The 19,944-nt window shown below is 39.6% G+C and overlaps 1 protein-coding gene across 4 annotated transcripts in view; it reads right to left on the reverse strand.

Annotated features, from left to right (window-relative positions):
• The window catches only part of zmp:0000001200 (dedicator of cytokinesis protein 9), a 112,745-nt gene that overhangs the window by 55,230 nt on the left and 37,571 nt on the right, over positions 1-19,944 (reverse strand). For 2 of the 4 annotated variants that reach the window (XM_042494354.1, XM_042494352.1), the window contains exon 2: positions 5,587-5,703. In XM_042494354.1, coding sequence (XP_042350288.1) covers positions 5,587-5,703 — 117 coding nt within the window. Of the gene's footprint in view, positions 1-5,586; positions 5,704-10,602; positions 10,836-19,944 lie in introns of those variants that run through there. The other 2 variants (XM_042494355.1, XM_042494353.1) reach the window with 2 other exon arrangements.

The following is a 19,944-nucleotide window of genomic DNA, read 5'->3' on the forward strand; positions in this document are numbered from 1 at the left end:
GAAAGGCAAATTTAAGTACATCTCAGCACTAAATTTACAGTCTCGTCGGTTTTAGCTGAGTGTGAAAGCTCTGTTTAAACTAACTCTGGGTAGAATACTGCTTTGTGCAACACAATCGTCATCATCAGGTCTTAGCAGGAGGATTAATTTAAAAATAAAGTGCATCTGACCACACGTAATCCCTGAGAGCAAGAGTGAAATATGAGTACAGCCATTAAGTGAAGCAGTTCAGCTGACTGAGAGTTAAAGGGAAACTGTGAATTGTGGCTTTGTGTGACTTGAATGCTGGTCAGCTGTGTTTTCTGTGATGAGAGGGCTGAGACAGAACCTTCATTATCTTTTCCCAAAATATTTTCATTGAAATGAAAAGTACTTTGAGTAGAAATATGAAGAAATATACTCCATTTTAATGTTTACAGTCCAATTTACTGCAGAGCTAATCAAAAGAAACCGCTTTGACCACATAATGTGTTTATCTATTGAAGAAAAAAAAATGCAATAAAGTTTTTGTCACAAATGATAATCAATCTAATGGGTTTATAATCTTATAAATATCACTGTATCCTATTCAATCTGTAAAGGGACCTTGAGTCCTTGAAAGGCACAATATAAATCCAGTGTATTATTATTATTATTATTACTATTATTATTATTATTAATCCACTGACCCCTTGAAAATGACGCCAATGGAAAAAAAAATAATATTTTTGCATGCTATGATGTAACGGACACATTGAAACTTAACATTTCAACATTGCTGTGGTTAATGTGCACTTAGTTTGGTTAAAGCACAAAAAACACTTGGTTATGGTGAAGATAAGATCATGTTTTGGCTTAAAATAACAGCTTTTTTTGTGCCACTATACCAGCTGCAAAAGCAGCAAGGTCCATGCACAAAAAACCCCAGCTTTTCCTGCCTAAAAAATGCTGGAAACACACCGACAGGTTGCTATAAAACACTGCGTTCACTGACTAAAAAACACAGCAATGACTTGCAAAATCACAACTAGATTTATTGTTTGATACTTCGAGAAGGTGTCTTGCCATCCACCATCACCTCCACCTCTACATGACAAAATCCACTTATACAGTATGTCACCTTAAGAGTCGTTAATATGATACATATGCCATGTGCACATGCAATGTCTGAACTGACACTTGGGGTTAAATGTTTTCCTTCACCTCACGGTCCCTTTGAAAGACCTTACATATGAGCAGTGGTCGTGTCAACTACGACAAATTCCACACCGACTCATATTTGTGAACCTGAAGTCTCCCCTTCCTCTCTGCTAGCCAGGTTTCCTGCAGGGGAGATGATAATCTTTACAATCCAAGCAGCAGAAATAAACAGGCATGGAGGTAAGAGGGAGACGGGAAGCGGGTAACAGGAAGCTTTTAATTGGGCTACAAGTCACCAGGGAGAACCATGAAACTCTGGTGAAATAAGCCCTAAATTAGGATACCTAACCTGAACCAAGTGTACCCCGAAACATCACCGCCTCAGCACTGGCTTCATATTACTGGAGTTTAAACTGATATTAAAGGACGGCTGTTGATGTTCTGTATTTTGCCATTGTCAATAAATCTGATTTTAAAAAAAGACCAATTGCTATTATTATTATATTATTTTTCAACAATCAAGCCAGAAATGTTCCACCCTGGGTGGTGCACAGCGCAGAGCTGCCAAGGCTAATAAAAGCTAACAGTGGATATCAGGGGGCACTATGTTTCCACATGGTAAAACTAGCAAGCAGTATGTCAGGAAAACCAATAGAAAAATTAAATAAAAGGCAAGACATTTACAACAAAAAAAACCCCATTTAAATCTGTAAATGGGTGACTGTTTGTCATGGTAAAATATGTTTGCAATGTAATATATTGCAGAAGAATATTGTTGTCTGTGCAAGAAAAATTAATAAAGACATTGTTTAAAATTTTTTTTTTTAAAAAAATCTGTAAATGGGTAGCACTTCACTGAAATAACACATAACTTGAGGCTCCAGAACAGAAATTTTATTTTACTTATTTCTTTTCTTATTTCCCCAAGTCTCTTTTTTTTTTTACTTTTGTCTGTCATTTATGGACAGTGTACATTGCAACTGTTTGACCATTTGTATGTTGGTCTTGATTGTACTGTGCTAAATGTCTTTGACTTAATCAAAAATTAGTTAAAAAAAAAAAAAAGAAAATACTGTGCTAAAGCTCACTGAGTCAATGAAGCACCTGACTAAACGTAAAGGCCTCCTGTGTTTTTTACATCATTTTGCATTTTCTGTTCTTAAAAATTACCAATTAGTTACGCGGTAATGTATGCAGGGCTACTGAAAGCAAAATTTACTGAAACTGACCTCCATTGTTACGAAAAACAACTAAACAACTAAAACAAACATGTAAACACAAGGGCAATTTTGTAACAGTTATCCTAAATGTGGATAACAAAACTAAAACTTTTTATTTTTGTGACCCCCTTTTAAAAATGTTCATCTTCCGAAGGAATAAATGGATTTGGGGGCTGACTGCCACATGTGGGAAGCTGGCAAACGTTGAGAGAAACTGGCACATTGATTCACATGGGATTTGTTGAAAATAATAAACCTATAGGACATCGTCAGCCTCATTGTTTAAAGACATGGAAATGTAAAGTGATGCAAGTACAGGAAAAAGAATAATGTCCTGATCTTTGGGCTTTATGTCGGGAATGGGACTAGACCTGAGGGAAGGAACAACCCTTCTGGTAATCCTCGACAAATTTCTCTGAAAAACCCTGCAGAGAAAGCACACAGAGAGAAACCTGCACTGTCTGGTGCCAACAGTCTCCAGATCAAACCCAGATGGAGGTGATATAAACACTGGCTCACAAAAGACCAGTACCAACCGACATATGACTTTAAATGTGCCAGTGGGGATAAGATAAGGTTGAGACCTGATAGTGGTTTCTTTTCAGTAGCCAAAAACAGGATTTATACAGAAATAACAACACAGAAAGAGGAGCTCTTTCTGCCTGCTTTGGCTTTGATTCATCACAAACTAACTGTATACTCAGTACTGTTTCTGTGAGGTTACACACCGGCTGCACCTCCTTTCACTAAAAGCACCGAACACTGAAAGGGCCGTGACACAGAAGCTGATTAAAATCGTGCTCGAGTCAGTGGAGGTCGAAACAGATGTTGGGTTCAATCACCGTGCCTGTGGGTTTTTTTTTCTCTCTCAGCCAGAATCACCTGTCAGTCCCTGACAACGTACTGTTTGTGTGTAAAGCTGGTATGTTATGAAGGAGCATGATACAAGAGAAGTCAAGGCTGCCCCACTGTCACTGAGCACCCAGCTGCCAGATCTTTGTGAACTGTAACAATCAGTGACTTTATAAAGCGCCAAAGCCAAAGTTGGAAACACTTTCTTTTCACTTTCATTCTATTAAACACACATCGATCATCGACAGAGCAGTAACTGGAAAGATTCTTTATTCTCATAACGCTAAAGTCCCCATTTAAGCCGCAACATGGGTTTAGTGATCTGGGTCTGACAGTGGTTTTAGATTCAGGTGCTGCAACAGCACAAAAAACAGAAGTAAAAATAGAAATTATACAAGAGCAAGTAAAGACAAAGTTAGCAAGTCAGCAAGTCCAGTGTTATATAACAGTGTGCACCAGAATATTATATAAAGTGATTAAGTAGTTAGTATTAGTGTTGTATGTAACAGTATAGTTACAAAGTAGAAATACAATGTTTTAAGACAGTATATCATGTAAAACAGATATTGTGTGAAATATTACAGTTTAGAATTCGACATAAGATGTAGTATAGGGTCCAATAATAATTTTGGTAATGATATAGTATAACAAAATATAGTAAAGTTCAGCAGTATAATATAGTATACCAAATGTAATATATTGTGCAGTGTGGTAAAAAAGCAAAGTAGTCTATAGTATGTATGACATAAAGCCGTTCAGACTTCACACAAACATCACTTTTTCAGTAAAAGGTTGTGAAAATTCTCTTCTCACACTAGACCACCCCATCCCACACTGTGGTGCTCAGATGCATCTGCAAAATTCTGTTTTATTTTTGTCAGAAAACAATGTTAGAGTTGCATGGAAATGCTTTTCAAAGGGCACATTGATTTGGAAAGTCTACCCATCTGGTGCACTCAGGTGCTTTCATATTTTCAGAGCTTATTTGGGTTTTTAAGCTATCAACTAATAAAATAACATTATCAGCTGTTTGTTAAGAATCATAATGTACAATGGTGTTATCAGTGTCTAAAAGGCACCGTTTCCTTCCGAAAACAGTTGCAACCCCAAATGTACATGCTTCCATGCATTCATGCATTCACACATACTTGTCACTAGTAAAATGATGCTTCACTATGACAACTGGTTAGTTGGCCGGTTGGCATGACCACAAATAAACACCCTCACACACACACACACACACACACACACACACACACACACAAACACACACTTGAACTCAGTTCCAAATTTCAGCCTTCTTGGGCAAAAACTGTGGCTGCCAAAGGGTGGGGAAATCTTCGCGGACTGACCAACCGACAGTGAGCTATAGAGCTGCTGGTCGCAGCTAAAAACCTTTTAATGCAACGCTGCAATATTTTTCATAAACTGGGATTTTGACTCCCATTAGAGCTGTGTTTGAAGTTTTTCTGAAATCTCAAAGTGTCATCAGTGTCTTACATGAAAAATCAATATACGGCTCCTTCATCCACATGGCTACGAGAAGGAGAACTGATCCAGATTTACAGATGGAGGTGCAGGTGGAATAGGGACTTGAGAGGAAGCATCAAACCATCTCTCTGATATGGACTGTGGGTATTCAGCTTAAAGAATGAAAGACTGTAAAATTTCCACTGGACCGTGAGACCGAGCGTCAGGGTCAAATTTGAGGATATACTGCACACCTCATTGCTGCTGTTACTGAGAACATCTTTCAAACAAGTCTCATTTCCTGAAGTACCAGCACTGGGCCAGATTTCCATTTTAGATTTTCCATCCTCCTCGTGGAAAGTGTTAGAAAGCGTACGTCCTGTACAATGTTGCTCGAGATAACACTTGTTCTGTCACAACACTGGAGACAGTGTGAGCCAATTAAACAAATGGCCCCTGACCCCGCTCTCTCTCTCTCTCTCTCTCTCTCTCTCACTACAACATGGGAGGATGTAAACAAAAACAAAAAAACCCTCTCTGAACGACCCCACCCGGTATTCACATCAGTGACCACGCCCGGGCCAAAGGAAAAGACTGATGAAGCCAAACAAACACAACAAAGAAAACACGCAGCTTTCCGCAAGTGGGTGAGTAAACAATGGTGGAGGACTGAAAATAAATGGTTTTACCTTGTATGGTTATGGAGCAATTTTTCAACAAAAAAGAAGCTTTTTAGTGTCTTAAAGTAGGTTAAGCTGCAAGATTTGTCTGTCTACAATAATTTAAGGGATTGCTTTTCACCAATATAATCCCAGTTACAATATCAAGAGTCAGATTTATATCAGTAAGCTTTTATATCAGTTTTTTTAGTGGTTTTTTTCAGTGTGGATGTGACGTACATGCAGAAAAAAGGTGTGAAACTCACCTCAAAGTCCTCCAGGGGGAACTGCAGCATGTCTCTGAGGACATCACTAAGGATTTGTGTCTTCCTCTGCACCAGCACATTTTCATAATCCAGAGGCTCGATCACCTTCGGCTTCACCTGAAGAACACAGACGAAAAACTCTGTTACTGGAATGCAAGTTCACAAATGCTGGTTAAACATCCATGCAGAGACACAGGAGGGAATATATGCGGCACATTTTTGTTATTGCATTTTATAGCTTTATTAACTATAGAGATAGATGGATAATTGCAACCAACAAAGGACATTAACAGACATGAATATTACAGTTCATGGCTGCAGGTGTTTTTTCTAACTGTCCACAAACATGGTCAAGCACACTATTAGCAAAGTTTCTTCTGAGATTCATCTGGAAAAATTCACAGAAGCGGCGCACTACCATAGAACATGAAGATTTGTTTCCTTGAGGCATCATCTCCATAGTTTGGGTTGTAATTTATTTTAAACCAAAAAAAAATTAAGATATGGGTGAGAATTACAATTCTCCATGAATAAATGCTTCCTATGTGAAAAGGTTCAGATTTAGATTCAGGTTACTTTATTTGTACCCGTAGGTAGATTTGGTTTGCAGTATAAAGTGCAAGGCATCTATTTCACGCAGTTGTCAGACACCACAAACATACAGGATTAAACATGACAAGATGGTAAAAGATAAGACATAAAAAAAAGAAAACAATTAAAGTTCTCCAGTGCTAATAGAAATGTCAAATATGTAATAAATACCAATAAAAACACTAAACTACAAAACCAAACCGTAAAAAAAACAATCTAATAAAAGCTGCCATTAAGTTCAAGTGTTCCCCAAAAGCTCTGTCACACTAAGCGCACCCAAGGAGCACCAGTGCAGACTCTGTCCCTTTATTTCTAGTGCTGCCGGCACTCCAACACTGCAGCTCCAGTCACGTTAAGCATGTGTCGTACCCCACAGCTCCCATAGGGTCAAAGAGCATGTCCCGGCCTTCATTTTACATTACATTTTTTCTTGTCAAGCTCCACCCTCTTGTCTAAATTTGGTCACTTCTAGCTAAAAAAAACCAAACAAATAAAAAACAGCCAAAATGCCCAATTTGAGGTTTCAAAATGTGAGTCTCAAAGTGGCTATGTCAACTTCTTTTATACAGTCTATAGTTTAAGCCACAGCAATGCAGTGCTGCTTTTGGTCCACCTGCATTGAACACATGTAATAAAAATGCAGTCAACTCTTACAGTCTGATGATCTGGCCGACTAAGCACCAAAATAGCAGAAAGTTCAAGCCTAATCCAACAAATGACGCATATAACTGTGCACAGGAGCAGAGCTGGTGTTGCACACAAACAGGCCTCTACTGTATATTGAGTTGAAGTCATCTCGCTGTGCTGTCACATCAGGCTTTACCAGTACATGCTATCAGTTGGATACACCGCGATAAGTCTATCAGGGCTCCATCTGCCCGGAGCAAATGCATCGGCCTCAGCAGCGGGATGAGCTTATCCCTCCATGAGAGCAAACACGCAGGACACGTATGTCAAGAAAACAAGGAAACAATCACACTCCACCTCACTTAGAGAGTGATTATGGATTTATGGTGCACCGTGTCACAGTGTCTGTATAACATTCAAGTATTGACCCACTAAACTCCAGTGGCTGAGGCTGGGGAGAGCTTAAGCACCGCAAAGACACAGTAGCCATTAGATGGAGAGTCAGCTGTCAACACTTCCAGATGATGGGACTGGAGGATAAATCTTACAGCCCAGGAAACAGCAGACTGCAAAATGAACATAACACTTCGCCAGATTTTAGTGTTGAGCGACAGCACAGCCCACATGTTGCCTCCACATCTGGGACTGATAATACTAGCATGATCTCAGAGGGAGAGTCATGGATATTGACCTGCTTAAGTACATGTTGCTAGCAACCTTTGTTAATAACAGAGAACAGCTCACACTATGGACAGAGGGGGCAGGACCTTGTATCGGTTTCAAGGACAAGGAGGGGATAGCAGAACAGAGACGGTGCCACCGTGTCTGCCAGCTACAGCAGGCTGTGACATTATCAGTCAAACCTTTATTCACAGCTTTACCTGAACATAACGCAAATGTTCTAACAAGTAATGCTGTCACACTTCAGTGAGCTGATTTTTTTCATAAAAATAGAGTGAGAGAAGAACAGACATTGCCTTTCAAATCAAGGAGGCAGGATGATCTGAGCCACCCGCATTTTTATGTGTACAGTTTCCATTAAACTGTGACAGGATTGTGGCTAAATTGTGACCTGTAGATATGCAAATATCTCACAAGCTGCTTAATAAATATTTTTGTTGTGCTGTTTTATGGTGTGGCAATGCTATAGTTAAGGTCTGTTTAGTTTTTTTTTTCCAAATCTGGGGTTACCTTCTAGACATGACCCTGTGGAAAGTTTTATTTTTTCCAGGATGGTGAAAGCATGACCCACCCTACTCTGTCTGACACTTCCTCTGATCGTCTTATCCCAACACATTCGCACATGAGCAAAATTAACACTGACGAATTTTCACGTCCTGTTCATGTCTGTTCAATGCGAACAGAGGGCTAATAATACAATTCCCTCAGGTGGCAAAGCAAATTAGCATCTTCAAAGCTGGTAGAATTCAACTTTTGTGATATTTGACTAGCTTATTTGCAGCCTTCAACCAATAGCAAAGAAGTATGTGTGGTCGACTGCTCGTGAGAGATGCTGCCTGGCTGGCAGTGAGTTAGGAGACAGACCTGGGATGTAGGAAAATGGAAAATGTACTGATAACATCAAATTTCTCTGTATTTATTAGAGGGAAACTTTGTATTACTGTAATTTATGTGTGTGTAAAAAGTCTCCCTTTTTAAAATAACTGAAAATAAAGGTGATTTTCTCCATCTTTTTTGCATTTTTTGAATACCGTAGACAAAAAAGAAAATGTACATAGTAGGATAACCATCAATTTCTAAACCACAGCATACCTTAAAACTGGCTGCAGCTCTAGCTGTCACCGAATCAACTCACCACAACGGGCATTTTCTTCAAACTATAGTCAAATGACAAATGCAAACAGTTCAACATCTGTTCTACTCATTCTTTTTCTCTGTTTTATCTCTCTACTATGAGAGAGAAAAGTTGTTGCTCACCTGTCTACAGACCGGACAGGTAAGTCAGGAAGGGATTAAAGACGACTGAGAGATAAAATGTGTTTGTGTGTGTCTGTGTCTCCTTTGAACCGACCAAAAATCAGACAATCTGTACCAGACAGGTTTTGCAAGTGAGAGAGAGGGTCAGAACAGAAGTGAAAGGAGTTTATAATGAACACCCTCTGGACGTCCAACAACCTCACACCAAAACAAAAAAGAGCACTTGCATTTTGTCACTTCACCAACAAATCTTTTACTGTTCAAACACCTGCTGATGCTGAAAAGGCCTGCAGTTAAAAGGAGGTTCTGATATTTGCAGTAGCTCCTCAAAGATCTGAGCCCATCACAGAGATGGCGCCCTCCTCTCACCAGTGATGGATCCTGATCCCGCTCTGTTATTGCTAATGGTTTTCTGACTCCAAACCCCTCTGGGCTCTGCCACATTGCTTTGTCAGTGGCCAGTGAAGGTGGTCAACCGCACAGTTCACTCAGCACTGAGTAAGACTCTGAACGTGCATAAGCAAAAGTTGTGTCACTCCCTCAACCACATTTCTGCTGACCACCGTCAACAGATCTAGGCCCAAATTCTGTTGTGTCATTGTTAGAAATTCTTTACGAGGAAAAACCCTGCAGATGTGCCATTTTGCTTTCAAGAGGTGCCTCAACAAAAATGATACATTATAAGCACAAACAAACAGAACTGTAACAAAAGTAACCCTAACAAAATGAAATAATAGTAACAGGATAATTAAACAATACCAAATATAACCAAAACCCCCACACAGACAACATTTTTTTTTTTTTTTTTTTTTTTTTAACAAATTATGTGACATTTCATGCCAAGTTTTTGATTATTTTTCCCTCCATGTCTTTGACAGAAAATTAAATCAATGTGCTGAGGGTTCAAAGGTTTAAGTGCTTGTCTGAATGTAGCACAAGAAAACTGATATCAGTCCAGGTTTCAAAGGGTTAAACATAAAACCTTTTTTAGCCGTCCTTAACTTAGAGATTGTACGGACAGAAAAAAAACGGTGTAGTTTTTCCATTGATAATTACAGGAGATCACAGTCAAATCAGTCCTCTGAAATGGCTTTTTAAAAGACTTGTTGAATTGAATAGTGCACTTCTATGTCTATTTGTGTTTCTAAAACACACCATAAACCCTTTTGAATACAGTACTAAAATAAAAACAGACCAGAACAATGCAAGCTGCATGTTTCACATCTGTATAATTAAGTCAACAAACTTGACAGTCATCCTTGGAAAGCCCATAAAGCGGAGACGTATGAGGCCATCTCTTCCCCTCCCTCTCCACAGTGATCTAACAGCTGTTTAGCTGCAGCACCCACTCCTCCCATCACTGCTCCCTCTCACAGCAACGAACAATGGTGCTGTGTAGTGCCTCTCCACTAACTGATACATGCAATCTTTTTATCGCTACTGTCTGCTTCAGATGGCTCCGGAGATCCAACCACTGGACACCTTCATCACAGGGCAGGAAATTATCACCAGGTTGACTTTTGAGCCAAATAAAATGTTTTATAAGCCAAGGTCATCTTTGAGGGAAAAAAAAAACTGTGCACTGCTTCCCTCCAGGTGGTTAAGTGCTGGTAAAGTTCAACATTCCTCTCTGCTATGTGCTAACGTAGCAAATTTTTAATGTGAGTTGGCAACGTTGTGTTTAATGAAAAGATGACAAAGGTGGAACAGCGCAGACGCTCATATGACACCTGCTTCTGGACTTAATGACTGTGGTTAACCTTTGGAGCACTGCACACTGTACGATGTACTCTGACAAGCCAAAACAGTTAACATAAACCAAACAGAGTCTTTAGATAAAAAAATCCCTCAATGACTTACCAGCACCTGTGGCACTGCATCTACCTCAGCCTCAGCTGCAGCCAAGCTCTTGTACTGCTGCGGACTCTCAATGACCAGCTCCTTCTTTGGAGCTTTACTCGCCCTTCCTTGCATTGTCAACAGCTGCGGTAAGAGCTAGATCCCAGAGAGAAGCAAACAGCCAGCATATCCGATGGAGAAAAATCTTACTGTTAGAAAAAAAAAGTTTGGGCAGTTTGTATTTCTCCTGACAGACTCGTGCTCACGCCCTCCCTACTCAGACTGCTCTGTGTGTCTGAGAGTGGAGGACTCACACCCAGGCGGAGGAGAGGCCCCTCCTACACTCAGCTGTGCAGCCTGGGGAAGTTAAACACCCTCACACACACACACTGAAACACACAATGAAGCTATCTGACCCACCACTATCCACCTGCACGGTGACACAGGGTTGACAAAGGCAAACAAAAGATGCATTCCTCAAGTATTACAGTCCGGTCAGGGACCGTCCACGCCTTGTGTGGGACAGCTGAAATAAGAGCTGGCTTAAGTTTCATCAAGAACAAGCAAAGAGAGAATGGGACAACATTTGTGTCGCAGTATTCAAAGAAACCACCCAGGCTTCAGCGGAGCACATACAGTGAGAGCACAAACTCAAAAAAAAATCAGCCGAAGCGATTTAGAAGTGATTTTCTGCGTAAACATCACAGATAAGCTGCCAGACTGAGATCATCAGATTGCGCTTTAGAGACAACATGTACAAATCTTGACCCGCATTAAATGCTAAAGACTGAAGAACAAATCTATCTGAATCAGAAGTGCTGTACATCAAATTAGTCATCAGTCAAACACGAGTCCCCAAAGTTTTTAGTGCTGGTACCGTGTATGACTGTAACTGCTCGTAATCACAGAGTCTGAGATAAGGCCCAGCTTCTGTCTCGCTGCTTGTTGATGCAACTGCTTGAGGGGCATTCCAGCGCGACGCAGCCCCAGTCAACCCACCGAGGAGCGGGCCCGACCTACAGATTCCACAGCAGGGGAGGACGTTATCTTTTCACGCCTGCATCTAAGCTTAAGGGGGAGGGCAGGTCAGCTGCTCCCCTCCCACAATCACATGCCTCTACTGTATGGGCCCCACACAGGGATCTTTTGGTATTATAGTCAAACTCATTATGATACGAATAAGAGTAATTTTATCGTATACACATGTATCATTATAAAGACAGCTGATGGAGAATCACATATGAAATAATAAAATAATGAAATGGATGCTGAACAACGCAATTTGGCAAAGTGGTATCACCATGTCGTTGTGTCATCACAATACAGATCCAGTGAGTCAGTGCACCGTAATACCGAATTACTGAAATGATTCATCAGACAGTCTTCAGAAAATAATAATAAATGATAAAGACAGCGTCTGGGTGCTCCAGTGTTTTTAACTATCTGGCATGAAATTGGCCACTTTTCATGCAAATTGCACACTGCAAAAACATTCATCAGACAGTCTTCAGAAAATAATAATAAATGATAAAGTAAAGCAGCTGCTTTACTAATCAGTTCAATCGTCGATAACTGAGCAAGTTGGCTTGATTTCTTCTAAAACATTGATAAAGGCAATGAGCAACTAAGGAAGAAATGACCCACCCAAAAAACAGCAAATTGTGTACGAAATGTAAGAAATGTTCAGCCTTAGTCCAAAATATTCACAGGACCTCAGTCAGCCCTCCACGCTCAACCTAAAACTTTAACACCCCCACCTCTTCCTAAAATTACCTACCCACCACAGTTAACATGTTACAGAACACCATTGCCTCAGGCTAGGCTGTATGAAATATTTACAGCCTAAGTAGGCAGCTTAACTTTGGAGTTATTGTGCAAAAATCCCATTATAAACTTTGAACATATTGTAATGCAAGTGGTATGTGAGAAAACTAAACGTCTGTACCCCCTCTTGACACTGTTATCAGGCTTTAGAAAATCTAGCCTGTGACGGGGGACTTTGGCAAATCACAGATCTCTTCAGAGAGACTGCATTGCCTTATTTCGCCTCAAATGTCTTCAGAAACACATTTTAGTGTACCGTTTGGCTGTAAAATGAGAGAGTTTGTCACTTGGCTGCCATGTTGGAAACAGTCGCTCCAAGTACCAAGCACCGCCCACCAGGCGGATCAAGTTTTCACACATAAAACAAAAATAAACTGTAACTCCCGAAGCAGACACAAAGGGTGACATGCACCACTGACAGCATCTGGGTGCTCCTGTGTTTGCAAGTATCTGGCATAAAATTGTCCACTTTTCATGCAAATTGCACACTGCAAAAACAGTCAAATTCAATAAAATCAGTGCTACACACAGTTACAGAGACATTATTAGTGTCTTAAGGTAGTTGTTATTGTAGTTGTGTGTTTAGAAAATGCAGCACTGACAGACCCAAATACTAAAAATAAATTATTTGCCTGGAGTTTTGGGGATTGCCTCTCTCCTTCTCTCTTTTTCTCTGCCATTGTTCTACCTGCTGCTTTTCTAGCGCAAACACCACATTTATATTTGACCGCACGTACAATTGCAATCAGACACAAGAAAGGGCAAATTGCAATCAGCTGCAAAACTTTATGGGCTTGTTTGCACTCTTGTCTACTGTTTGAGTAATATGAGTGTAATTACAAGCTCCAGGGGGCACCGGGATATCCCCAAAGTTTCACCTCAACTTAACGTGAACCAAAACAAAGCCCTCACCCCAACCAATGAAGGAAACTCTACAGTAAACACTCTTCCGGGGGAAACAGACTTTGACACAAAATCAGGTCACGACACAGACTCTGATGACAGCATAATAAAAGTCTATCATGTGCACTGCCCTTTGGCACAGACCCAGATCAGCACACTTTGTGGGGACTGTGTGAGTGTTTAAGGGATATAAACTAATCCTGTGCATCAGATGGAAGCTCCAGTGGAGAGAGTTACAAATAAGTGTCATCCTGGGGGCATATCAGCTCACAAAGGAGGGTTTTAGAGCAGTTAAGTGAGCCGTCATGCACTTCCTATCTCAGATAACTGTGTGGTTTTTCTGATGTAGTTTACACAGCACTGTTGACCTGAAAAACTTCAGTTCATCCCATATATCACAAGCAGGTGCTTTCCAGACAAATTCAAATTCTGCAAGATAATAAATGTGCATCAGAAATGTGTTTGTTATTTCAGCTTTTCCATGAACTATATTTCATTGGATGTTTATTAAAACAAGAATTCCAGTTTGGATGCTCACTGCAGATAGTGCCGTGTACTCCTCCCCCTCCTTTAACCACAACACCAATTTTATCGTTCTATGTTTATAAAACACATGCTTGTTTACTGTATCACACTCTCTGATTTATGCAAAAGTTAAAAACTGTATCGCTGACACATAATTCAATCCATGAAGTCATTTTACACTCTGAACAACCAGACTCTCCAGGAACAACAGCAGACACTTTACAGTTCAATAAAAATGTAATTTGATTTCATATTCAGCTACACTAAAGCGCACAGACAATGATAACCAACTGGCATCACTGGACGTTTCCTTTAATGCACTTAATTGTGCACGGAGAGCAAAGCTACATTACAATTACAAGATGTTTGACTTTGATCTCTGAGTTTGAACAAAGGCAGACTTCCTCTCTCAGATGTCTCATATCTGCAGTAAGAGATAACCAACTTCAAAGAGACTTCCTCTCTATGCTACACTGTCCTAGTACATGATTCCCAAGTGACAGCTAAACGTTGGTGTTGCACAGTGCTTAAATTAAATTCAGGCCTTGCAATGTTATGCAGATTCATCCATGGAAACCAATACAAATGCATTTCTCTGGGGCGAGTTGGCATTTGGGTCTGTGCAAGAAGGCCTGCTGAGCCTTTTTAGTGGCAGCACAAACACTTGTGTTGAGCAACAAAATGTTCCAACAGCCAAAAGCAGACCAACAGGATGTTTTGGAAAAATTCAGCAAAATGTGCCCTGTGCTCAGTGTGAATGAATGTGCACAAAAAGAGACTATTTCATTGATGACTTCAAGCAAGGGGGTAAAAATTCATTCAGAGGTCTGGATTTAGGCTAAAACCAATCAAGCAGAATGTCATTTTAAAAATGTAATTCATTGAGATGTTTGTTCTATAAAGCCACTGAATGGCCCTGACACACCAAGTCAGTTTTCTGTTCGTTAATGTTGAGCCGTCAATAATACAATAATATATGATAGTGCACAGGGGCCATTTTTAATTTTACTTTTGGTCCTTTGAATACATTTAGCTGATTATAATATAGTTTTACTTAAGGGGACCAAGACTCATTTTTGGGCTTCTAGAACATGTTGAACATGCTTTTCTGTATGTTCATGAAATGCTCTCTCTTACTCAAACTTTCTGTGCTGGAACATCAGGTGTTCATACTGTCTGAAACACCCATTTTGGTGCCTGTCTCTTTAAGGGCCCTGACACACCGAGCCTTTAGTTAATATTGGGCCAACAATCTGTCATTGAGTGTCTGTAACCTTAGATTTTGCAGTGTGTCCCACACTACTGGCATTAGTCAGCCCTTGTTATCTGGTTTTGGGTGGATTCAGCATGTTGAATCAGAGTTGGTCTGGTTTTCAGGCTTCCCTTTTCAAGTTCTGAATATGGACTACCCAAATAGCATTTTTTCCCACAGACCCCCATTCTAAAAGAAACGTTGGTAAAACTGTTGACCGGACACCTCAACCTGCAAATAAGGTCAATTATGACTGTTTCTATTATGAATTTTTGAGCCATGGCTGTTTTATATTTGTAAAACTTCCCTTGAGCAGATAAAAGTGATTTAAAAATGTGTGATATCATCCCAACATGAAAGTCTATGAGTCAAGCGGAAACTACTGGGCGGGGCCAGCAGGAAAAACACTACTATCCATATTTAGTAGGCGGCGTGGTGCAGAAGTTAGCCCAGAAGCTAGAAAACTTATAGGACTGAATAGGTGCCATCTGGGGATCTGGTATCTAGTTAGCGTTATATATCTATGATTGTCGCCTAGTTAAAATTATGAGAGTTTGGTGTGTCTGAGCTTAAGACTTGTGTTGATTTAAAATGATGTGTCAACACTGAGTTATTTTATGGAAAACTGGAGAGAAGAAACTAACAAAGGAATTAATTCAAATTAACTATGCGACATCATCTTGCACAATAATCAAATTATGTAATTTATCTTTGTATAATTATAACAGAAGTTGTGTTTAATTACAGTGTTGCATGGTCAAACTTTATTTGCACAATATGTCTAAGAATAATAAAGCTCCTTTAAAATCTCCCCCTGATGCAATGCTGACCACACTCACTGGCATTCGTCAAAACTGTTTGAGTACAATAAACTGAAAGTATATTAGTACCTTAGTGCCCATAGTTGGCTGTATTTGGGCAGTTGGTGAATTTTATTGTACTTTTCTCCTCTCATTTCAGTTTGTTTATTATCGTTTTGGAATTTTTTTACACACATTTTTCAAATTTTTCCACATCTATCAAGTTGTAATTCTCAGCCTGGACATGACTTCAACTTGGCTTCTTGATTACATAACAAAAGGCTGATGCAATCTCCAGGCCTTCCCAGCATTAGCCAAAGCAAAACAGGGTGTAACCTGGAATGTAACAAAAACACGGCCCACCCCTCGCCGCCCCACTACAGCAGCGGCACCAGGACGCACCATCCTGCAGCTTGTTTTGAGTCCATCCCCCCCTGAGAGTACTGAACTATGAGTTGAGATTTTAACATGGAGGTAATAATGACACCGCTCTGCGTCTACACCCTCTGTTAATAACATTGTTACGGTAGTATGTGGGATATAATGGCATCCAAATTAACAGGATGTAATCACGAGGCAAAGACAGTCTCATACTATAGTAAAGCCAGTAATAATATCTAAATACATCATTGGTACAATACTTAATGCTAATACTGGTTCAGAAATGAGACCTTTATTGATCAGCGCCAGCCATAAATTTAACTTACAGTACTCAACACGAATAATGCTGCCGTCAAATCTGTGGGAAAAACTAACTGCTGCTGCCAGAATGTCTATTAGGTACATGAGTGCTGGAGATAATGGTGCAGTGTATCAGTCAGCAAGTGAGCAACACACACACACACCACATACACACACACACACACACATACAAACACACACACACAAACGTCAATGCTGCGATGTCTGAGGCCTTCCTCAGGGCAACGTCAGCATGGCTGAAATCTCAAAAGTAGGAAACAATGACCAAGAAAAACAACTTTGTCGTCATCAAAGTGTGCTGTTGTTTTACTGTAAATCCATTAAGCGAGGACTTGAAAGCTGTGAGGACGGTGATTCTATTGACTGTCGACGTCCTCAGGGATGTGATGGTGAACAAAGAGTGTATGTAAAGTTGGTTATCTGTCAAACTTTACACCTTTAGAGGAATTTCAAAGAGAAAACAGCATAGAACACTAAATGTTTAGAAAGAGATGCAGAATGTACTTTACCGTCTGTATTAAGTTATTTTATGAAGGACAAACAGTGACTCAATCATAAATAAATACATACATACATAAATCCTGAAATAAATACAAGAATATTAAAATGATTAAAGAAAAGACTAAATAATTGAACTTTTTAAAGCCTCCTGTGGACGGGTGTTGTAAAATAGCATTTCACTATAAAACTAAAAAAGAGCATCTGTTTCTTGTACAATTCAAAAGCGGAATCAATAAATGCATAAATAATTAAAAATGTATTAATTTGTAATTGATTGGTACCAATCTTGCACTTCATCCCAAATGTGTTTAATATTTTGAATTAGTCTCATGTGACTGATGAGTTTGAAACCAAAGACAGACAATGAAATTAACTGATTGAATGTGTTAACTGTTTTTAATGACCTCGCCTACATGTATGTTTTATCAACTGCTTGTCTGCTTTTCATTATGTGGACTTCTGTGTCTGGAGAGCCAAGGACAAATTTCCACCCTGGTGCACAATAAAGATATATTCTATTCTATATTTCATTCTGTTCCAGTGAGGTTAGTACAACCTACCTCATTAACATACAAACAAAGAAATAACAGAACATTTAAAAAGGGAATAAATACTAGTGAAAATGTATAAATGCAATAAAACAGAAATATAATATTAAATTAAATTAAATTAATTGATTTATTTAGGATTTTTATTAATTTAATAATCTATTTCATCACATTTTTTTGTTTATGAAAAAAAAAATCTTTTGTCCGCCATATTATGAAGGCGCAAACTTAAGTGTTTCAACAATGCCCCAGCACAAGGAACTTATAAACATTGCATAATTGACTTGTGAGACATGGTTCACTAAAGCAAAACCATCACAGGTCTGTTCGAAGGATTACTCCCAAAACATCTTTGGATAAAAGGCGCTTTTATCTGTGACCAAGCTGACATCATCACTTTCTCTTTCTTTCCCTGTAACAACATTCCTCAGATAAAACCAGCAGACACCTCAATGCTCCTGATACAGCAGTCAAAGACTTCACAATGATAAAAGGCGGAAACTGGACTTCTGTGGAAGCAAAGAATGACGATACATGAATGCTTAAAGGCGTTCTCGGAGAGCAAGCGCAATACATGACACTATTGTATTACAATAGCACGCACATTGATGCAGTATCTCAAATCAGTGATATTTATTTCTGAAGGCAGATCGCTTCCCGAGGGAATGAGATGAGAGTTTCCATAAGGAAGGAAAAGGCAGAGCTTTTGTAATCAGCGAGTAAAATAACATAACGGTGAAAATGCGAAAACAGGTTGTTTAATTAATCTGTGCCTAGAGAGTACAGATCAGCCTCCCGCAGACAGCTTTGTTTGTGAGTGTGTGTGAGTGTGTGTGTGTCTGGTCTTTACCCCCATCATCTCCGTTTTAAATTCCCAGAAATAATAACCTGCTGCAATCAGAGGGAATTAAAAGGGCAAACATAATGTCGTATGTCTTTATATAACCAGGTCTAATGGATTAAAAAGGTGCAAGCAGTGACGAGGAACAACATCCTAACATCAAGGACTGTGTGTGCTGCTTTTCAATTTTAGATATTCTTGCAGAAGTTTAAAGCATTTGTCTAAAGAACAAGACCTGCATCCACAATGTCCTTCAGTGATGCACAAACAGTGACAAAAAACAGTAAGTTATCAGATTTATTCACCAGTGGACAGGTTGAACAACAGCAAAACTATATCAAAACATCTCTTTACAAACTCTCACACAAGCCCTGCAGTAAAATTAGTCTCATTTAATCCGTCATATGCTCAGTACATCAGAAACGTGTGCGCTTTCACTGAAACATTGCACATGTCCACCTGAGAGTGGCGTGCTTTCCGTGTGCCAAAACACTTGCGAGTGCTGCTTGAGGGGAGTTCAGACCTAGATTGTACATAAAGATTGACAGCATGAAAGCTACCTAAAAGTGAAGCCAAAACATCTTGTTCGCCCCCTGGTGTCTGGCTGCAGTATAGGTCATAAACCCCGCCCCCTCTATGTTTGTTAGTGAGTGGGACATGGGCCAAACCAAAAACTCAAAGTGCACATCAAATACATTTTTCCAAACAATGTTTTTTTGTCATGTAAGGTAGATTTCATCACCCTGATGTTTTTTATTCAGGTGTTCATTCATTTTATTTGGTTAGTGTTTATAAAAATAAGGTACAACATCATGACTGACAGCTGTCTGTGCCAGTTGTTGTGCTACTTTCGATTGATTGAATGAATGTATGGATGGGAATTTGACAACGGGAATCATTACTACGACTCTAAATAACGCAAAATGGCAGTAGCCATATCCTGGATATTTTGGCTTCATTATTGTAGAGCAGGAGGAAGTCAATCTTTAAATACAGTCTATAATTCAAACGCATGCGTGTGCCTTGACCCAATATTCAGCTGTGTCTGAGACGCGTTTTAGATAGTGATACTTTAGCAAAAATGCACGTTTGGGAAGTAATGAGCATACGACTGGATAAATGGGACTGGATACTGCACAAGTTACACAAGATACAAGTTTTTAAGTTTTGCTGTTGTTAAACATTGCCCTGTATGACTTCATGACAAATGTTCACAATTTTCGGATCCTCCGTTCACCACAGACGCACCTAAGAAAAACAGACTTGACAAGTCCAAGGTAACATGTGGTTAGTAAGTGGTGTAGCCTACTCATCATTATTTTGGCAGTGAAGCATTCCTTTAAGCTATTTTGTTAAGACAGCTAGCCACAGCTCGTTCTCTTCACTGATGACACACACCCACACACACAAACACACACACCACAACCTAATAAAACTGAAACTCGAATGAACTGTTGTAACAATAGG

The sequence above is a fragment of the Plectropomus leopardus genome, chromosome 10 (genome assembly GCF_008729295.1).
Source record: "Plectropomus leopardus isolate mb chromosome 10, YSFRI_Pleo_2.0, whole genome shotgun sequence".
Classification (NCBI taxonomy): Eukaryota; Metazoa; Chordata; class Actinopteri; order Perciformes; family Serranidae; genus Plectropomus; species Plectropomus leopardus.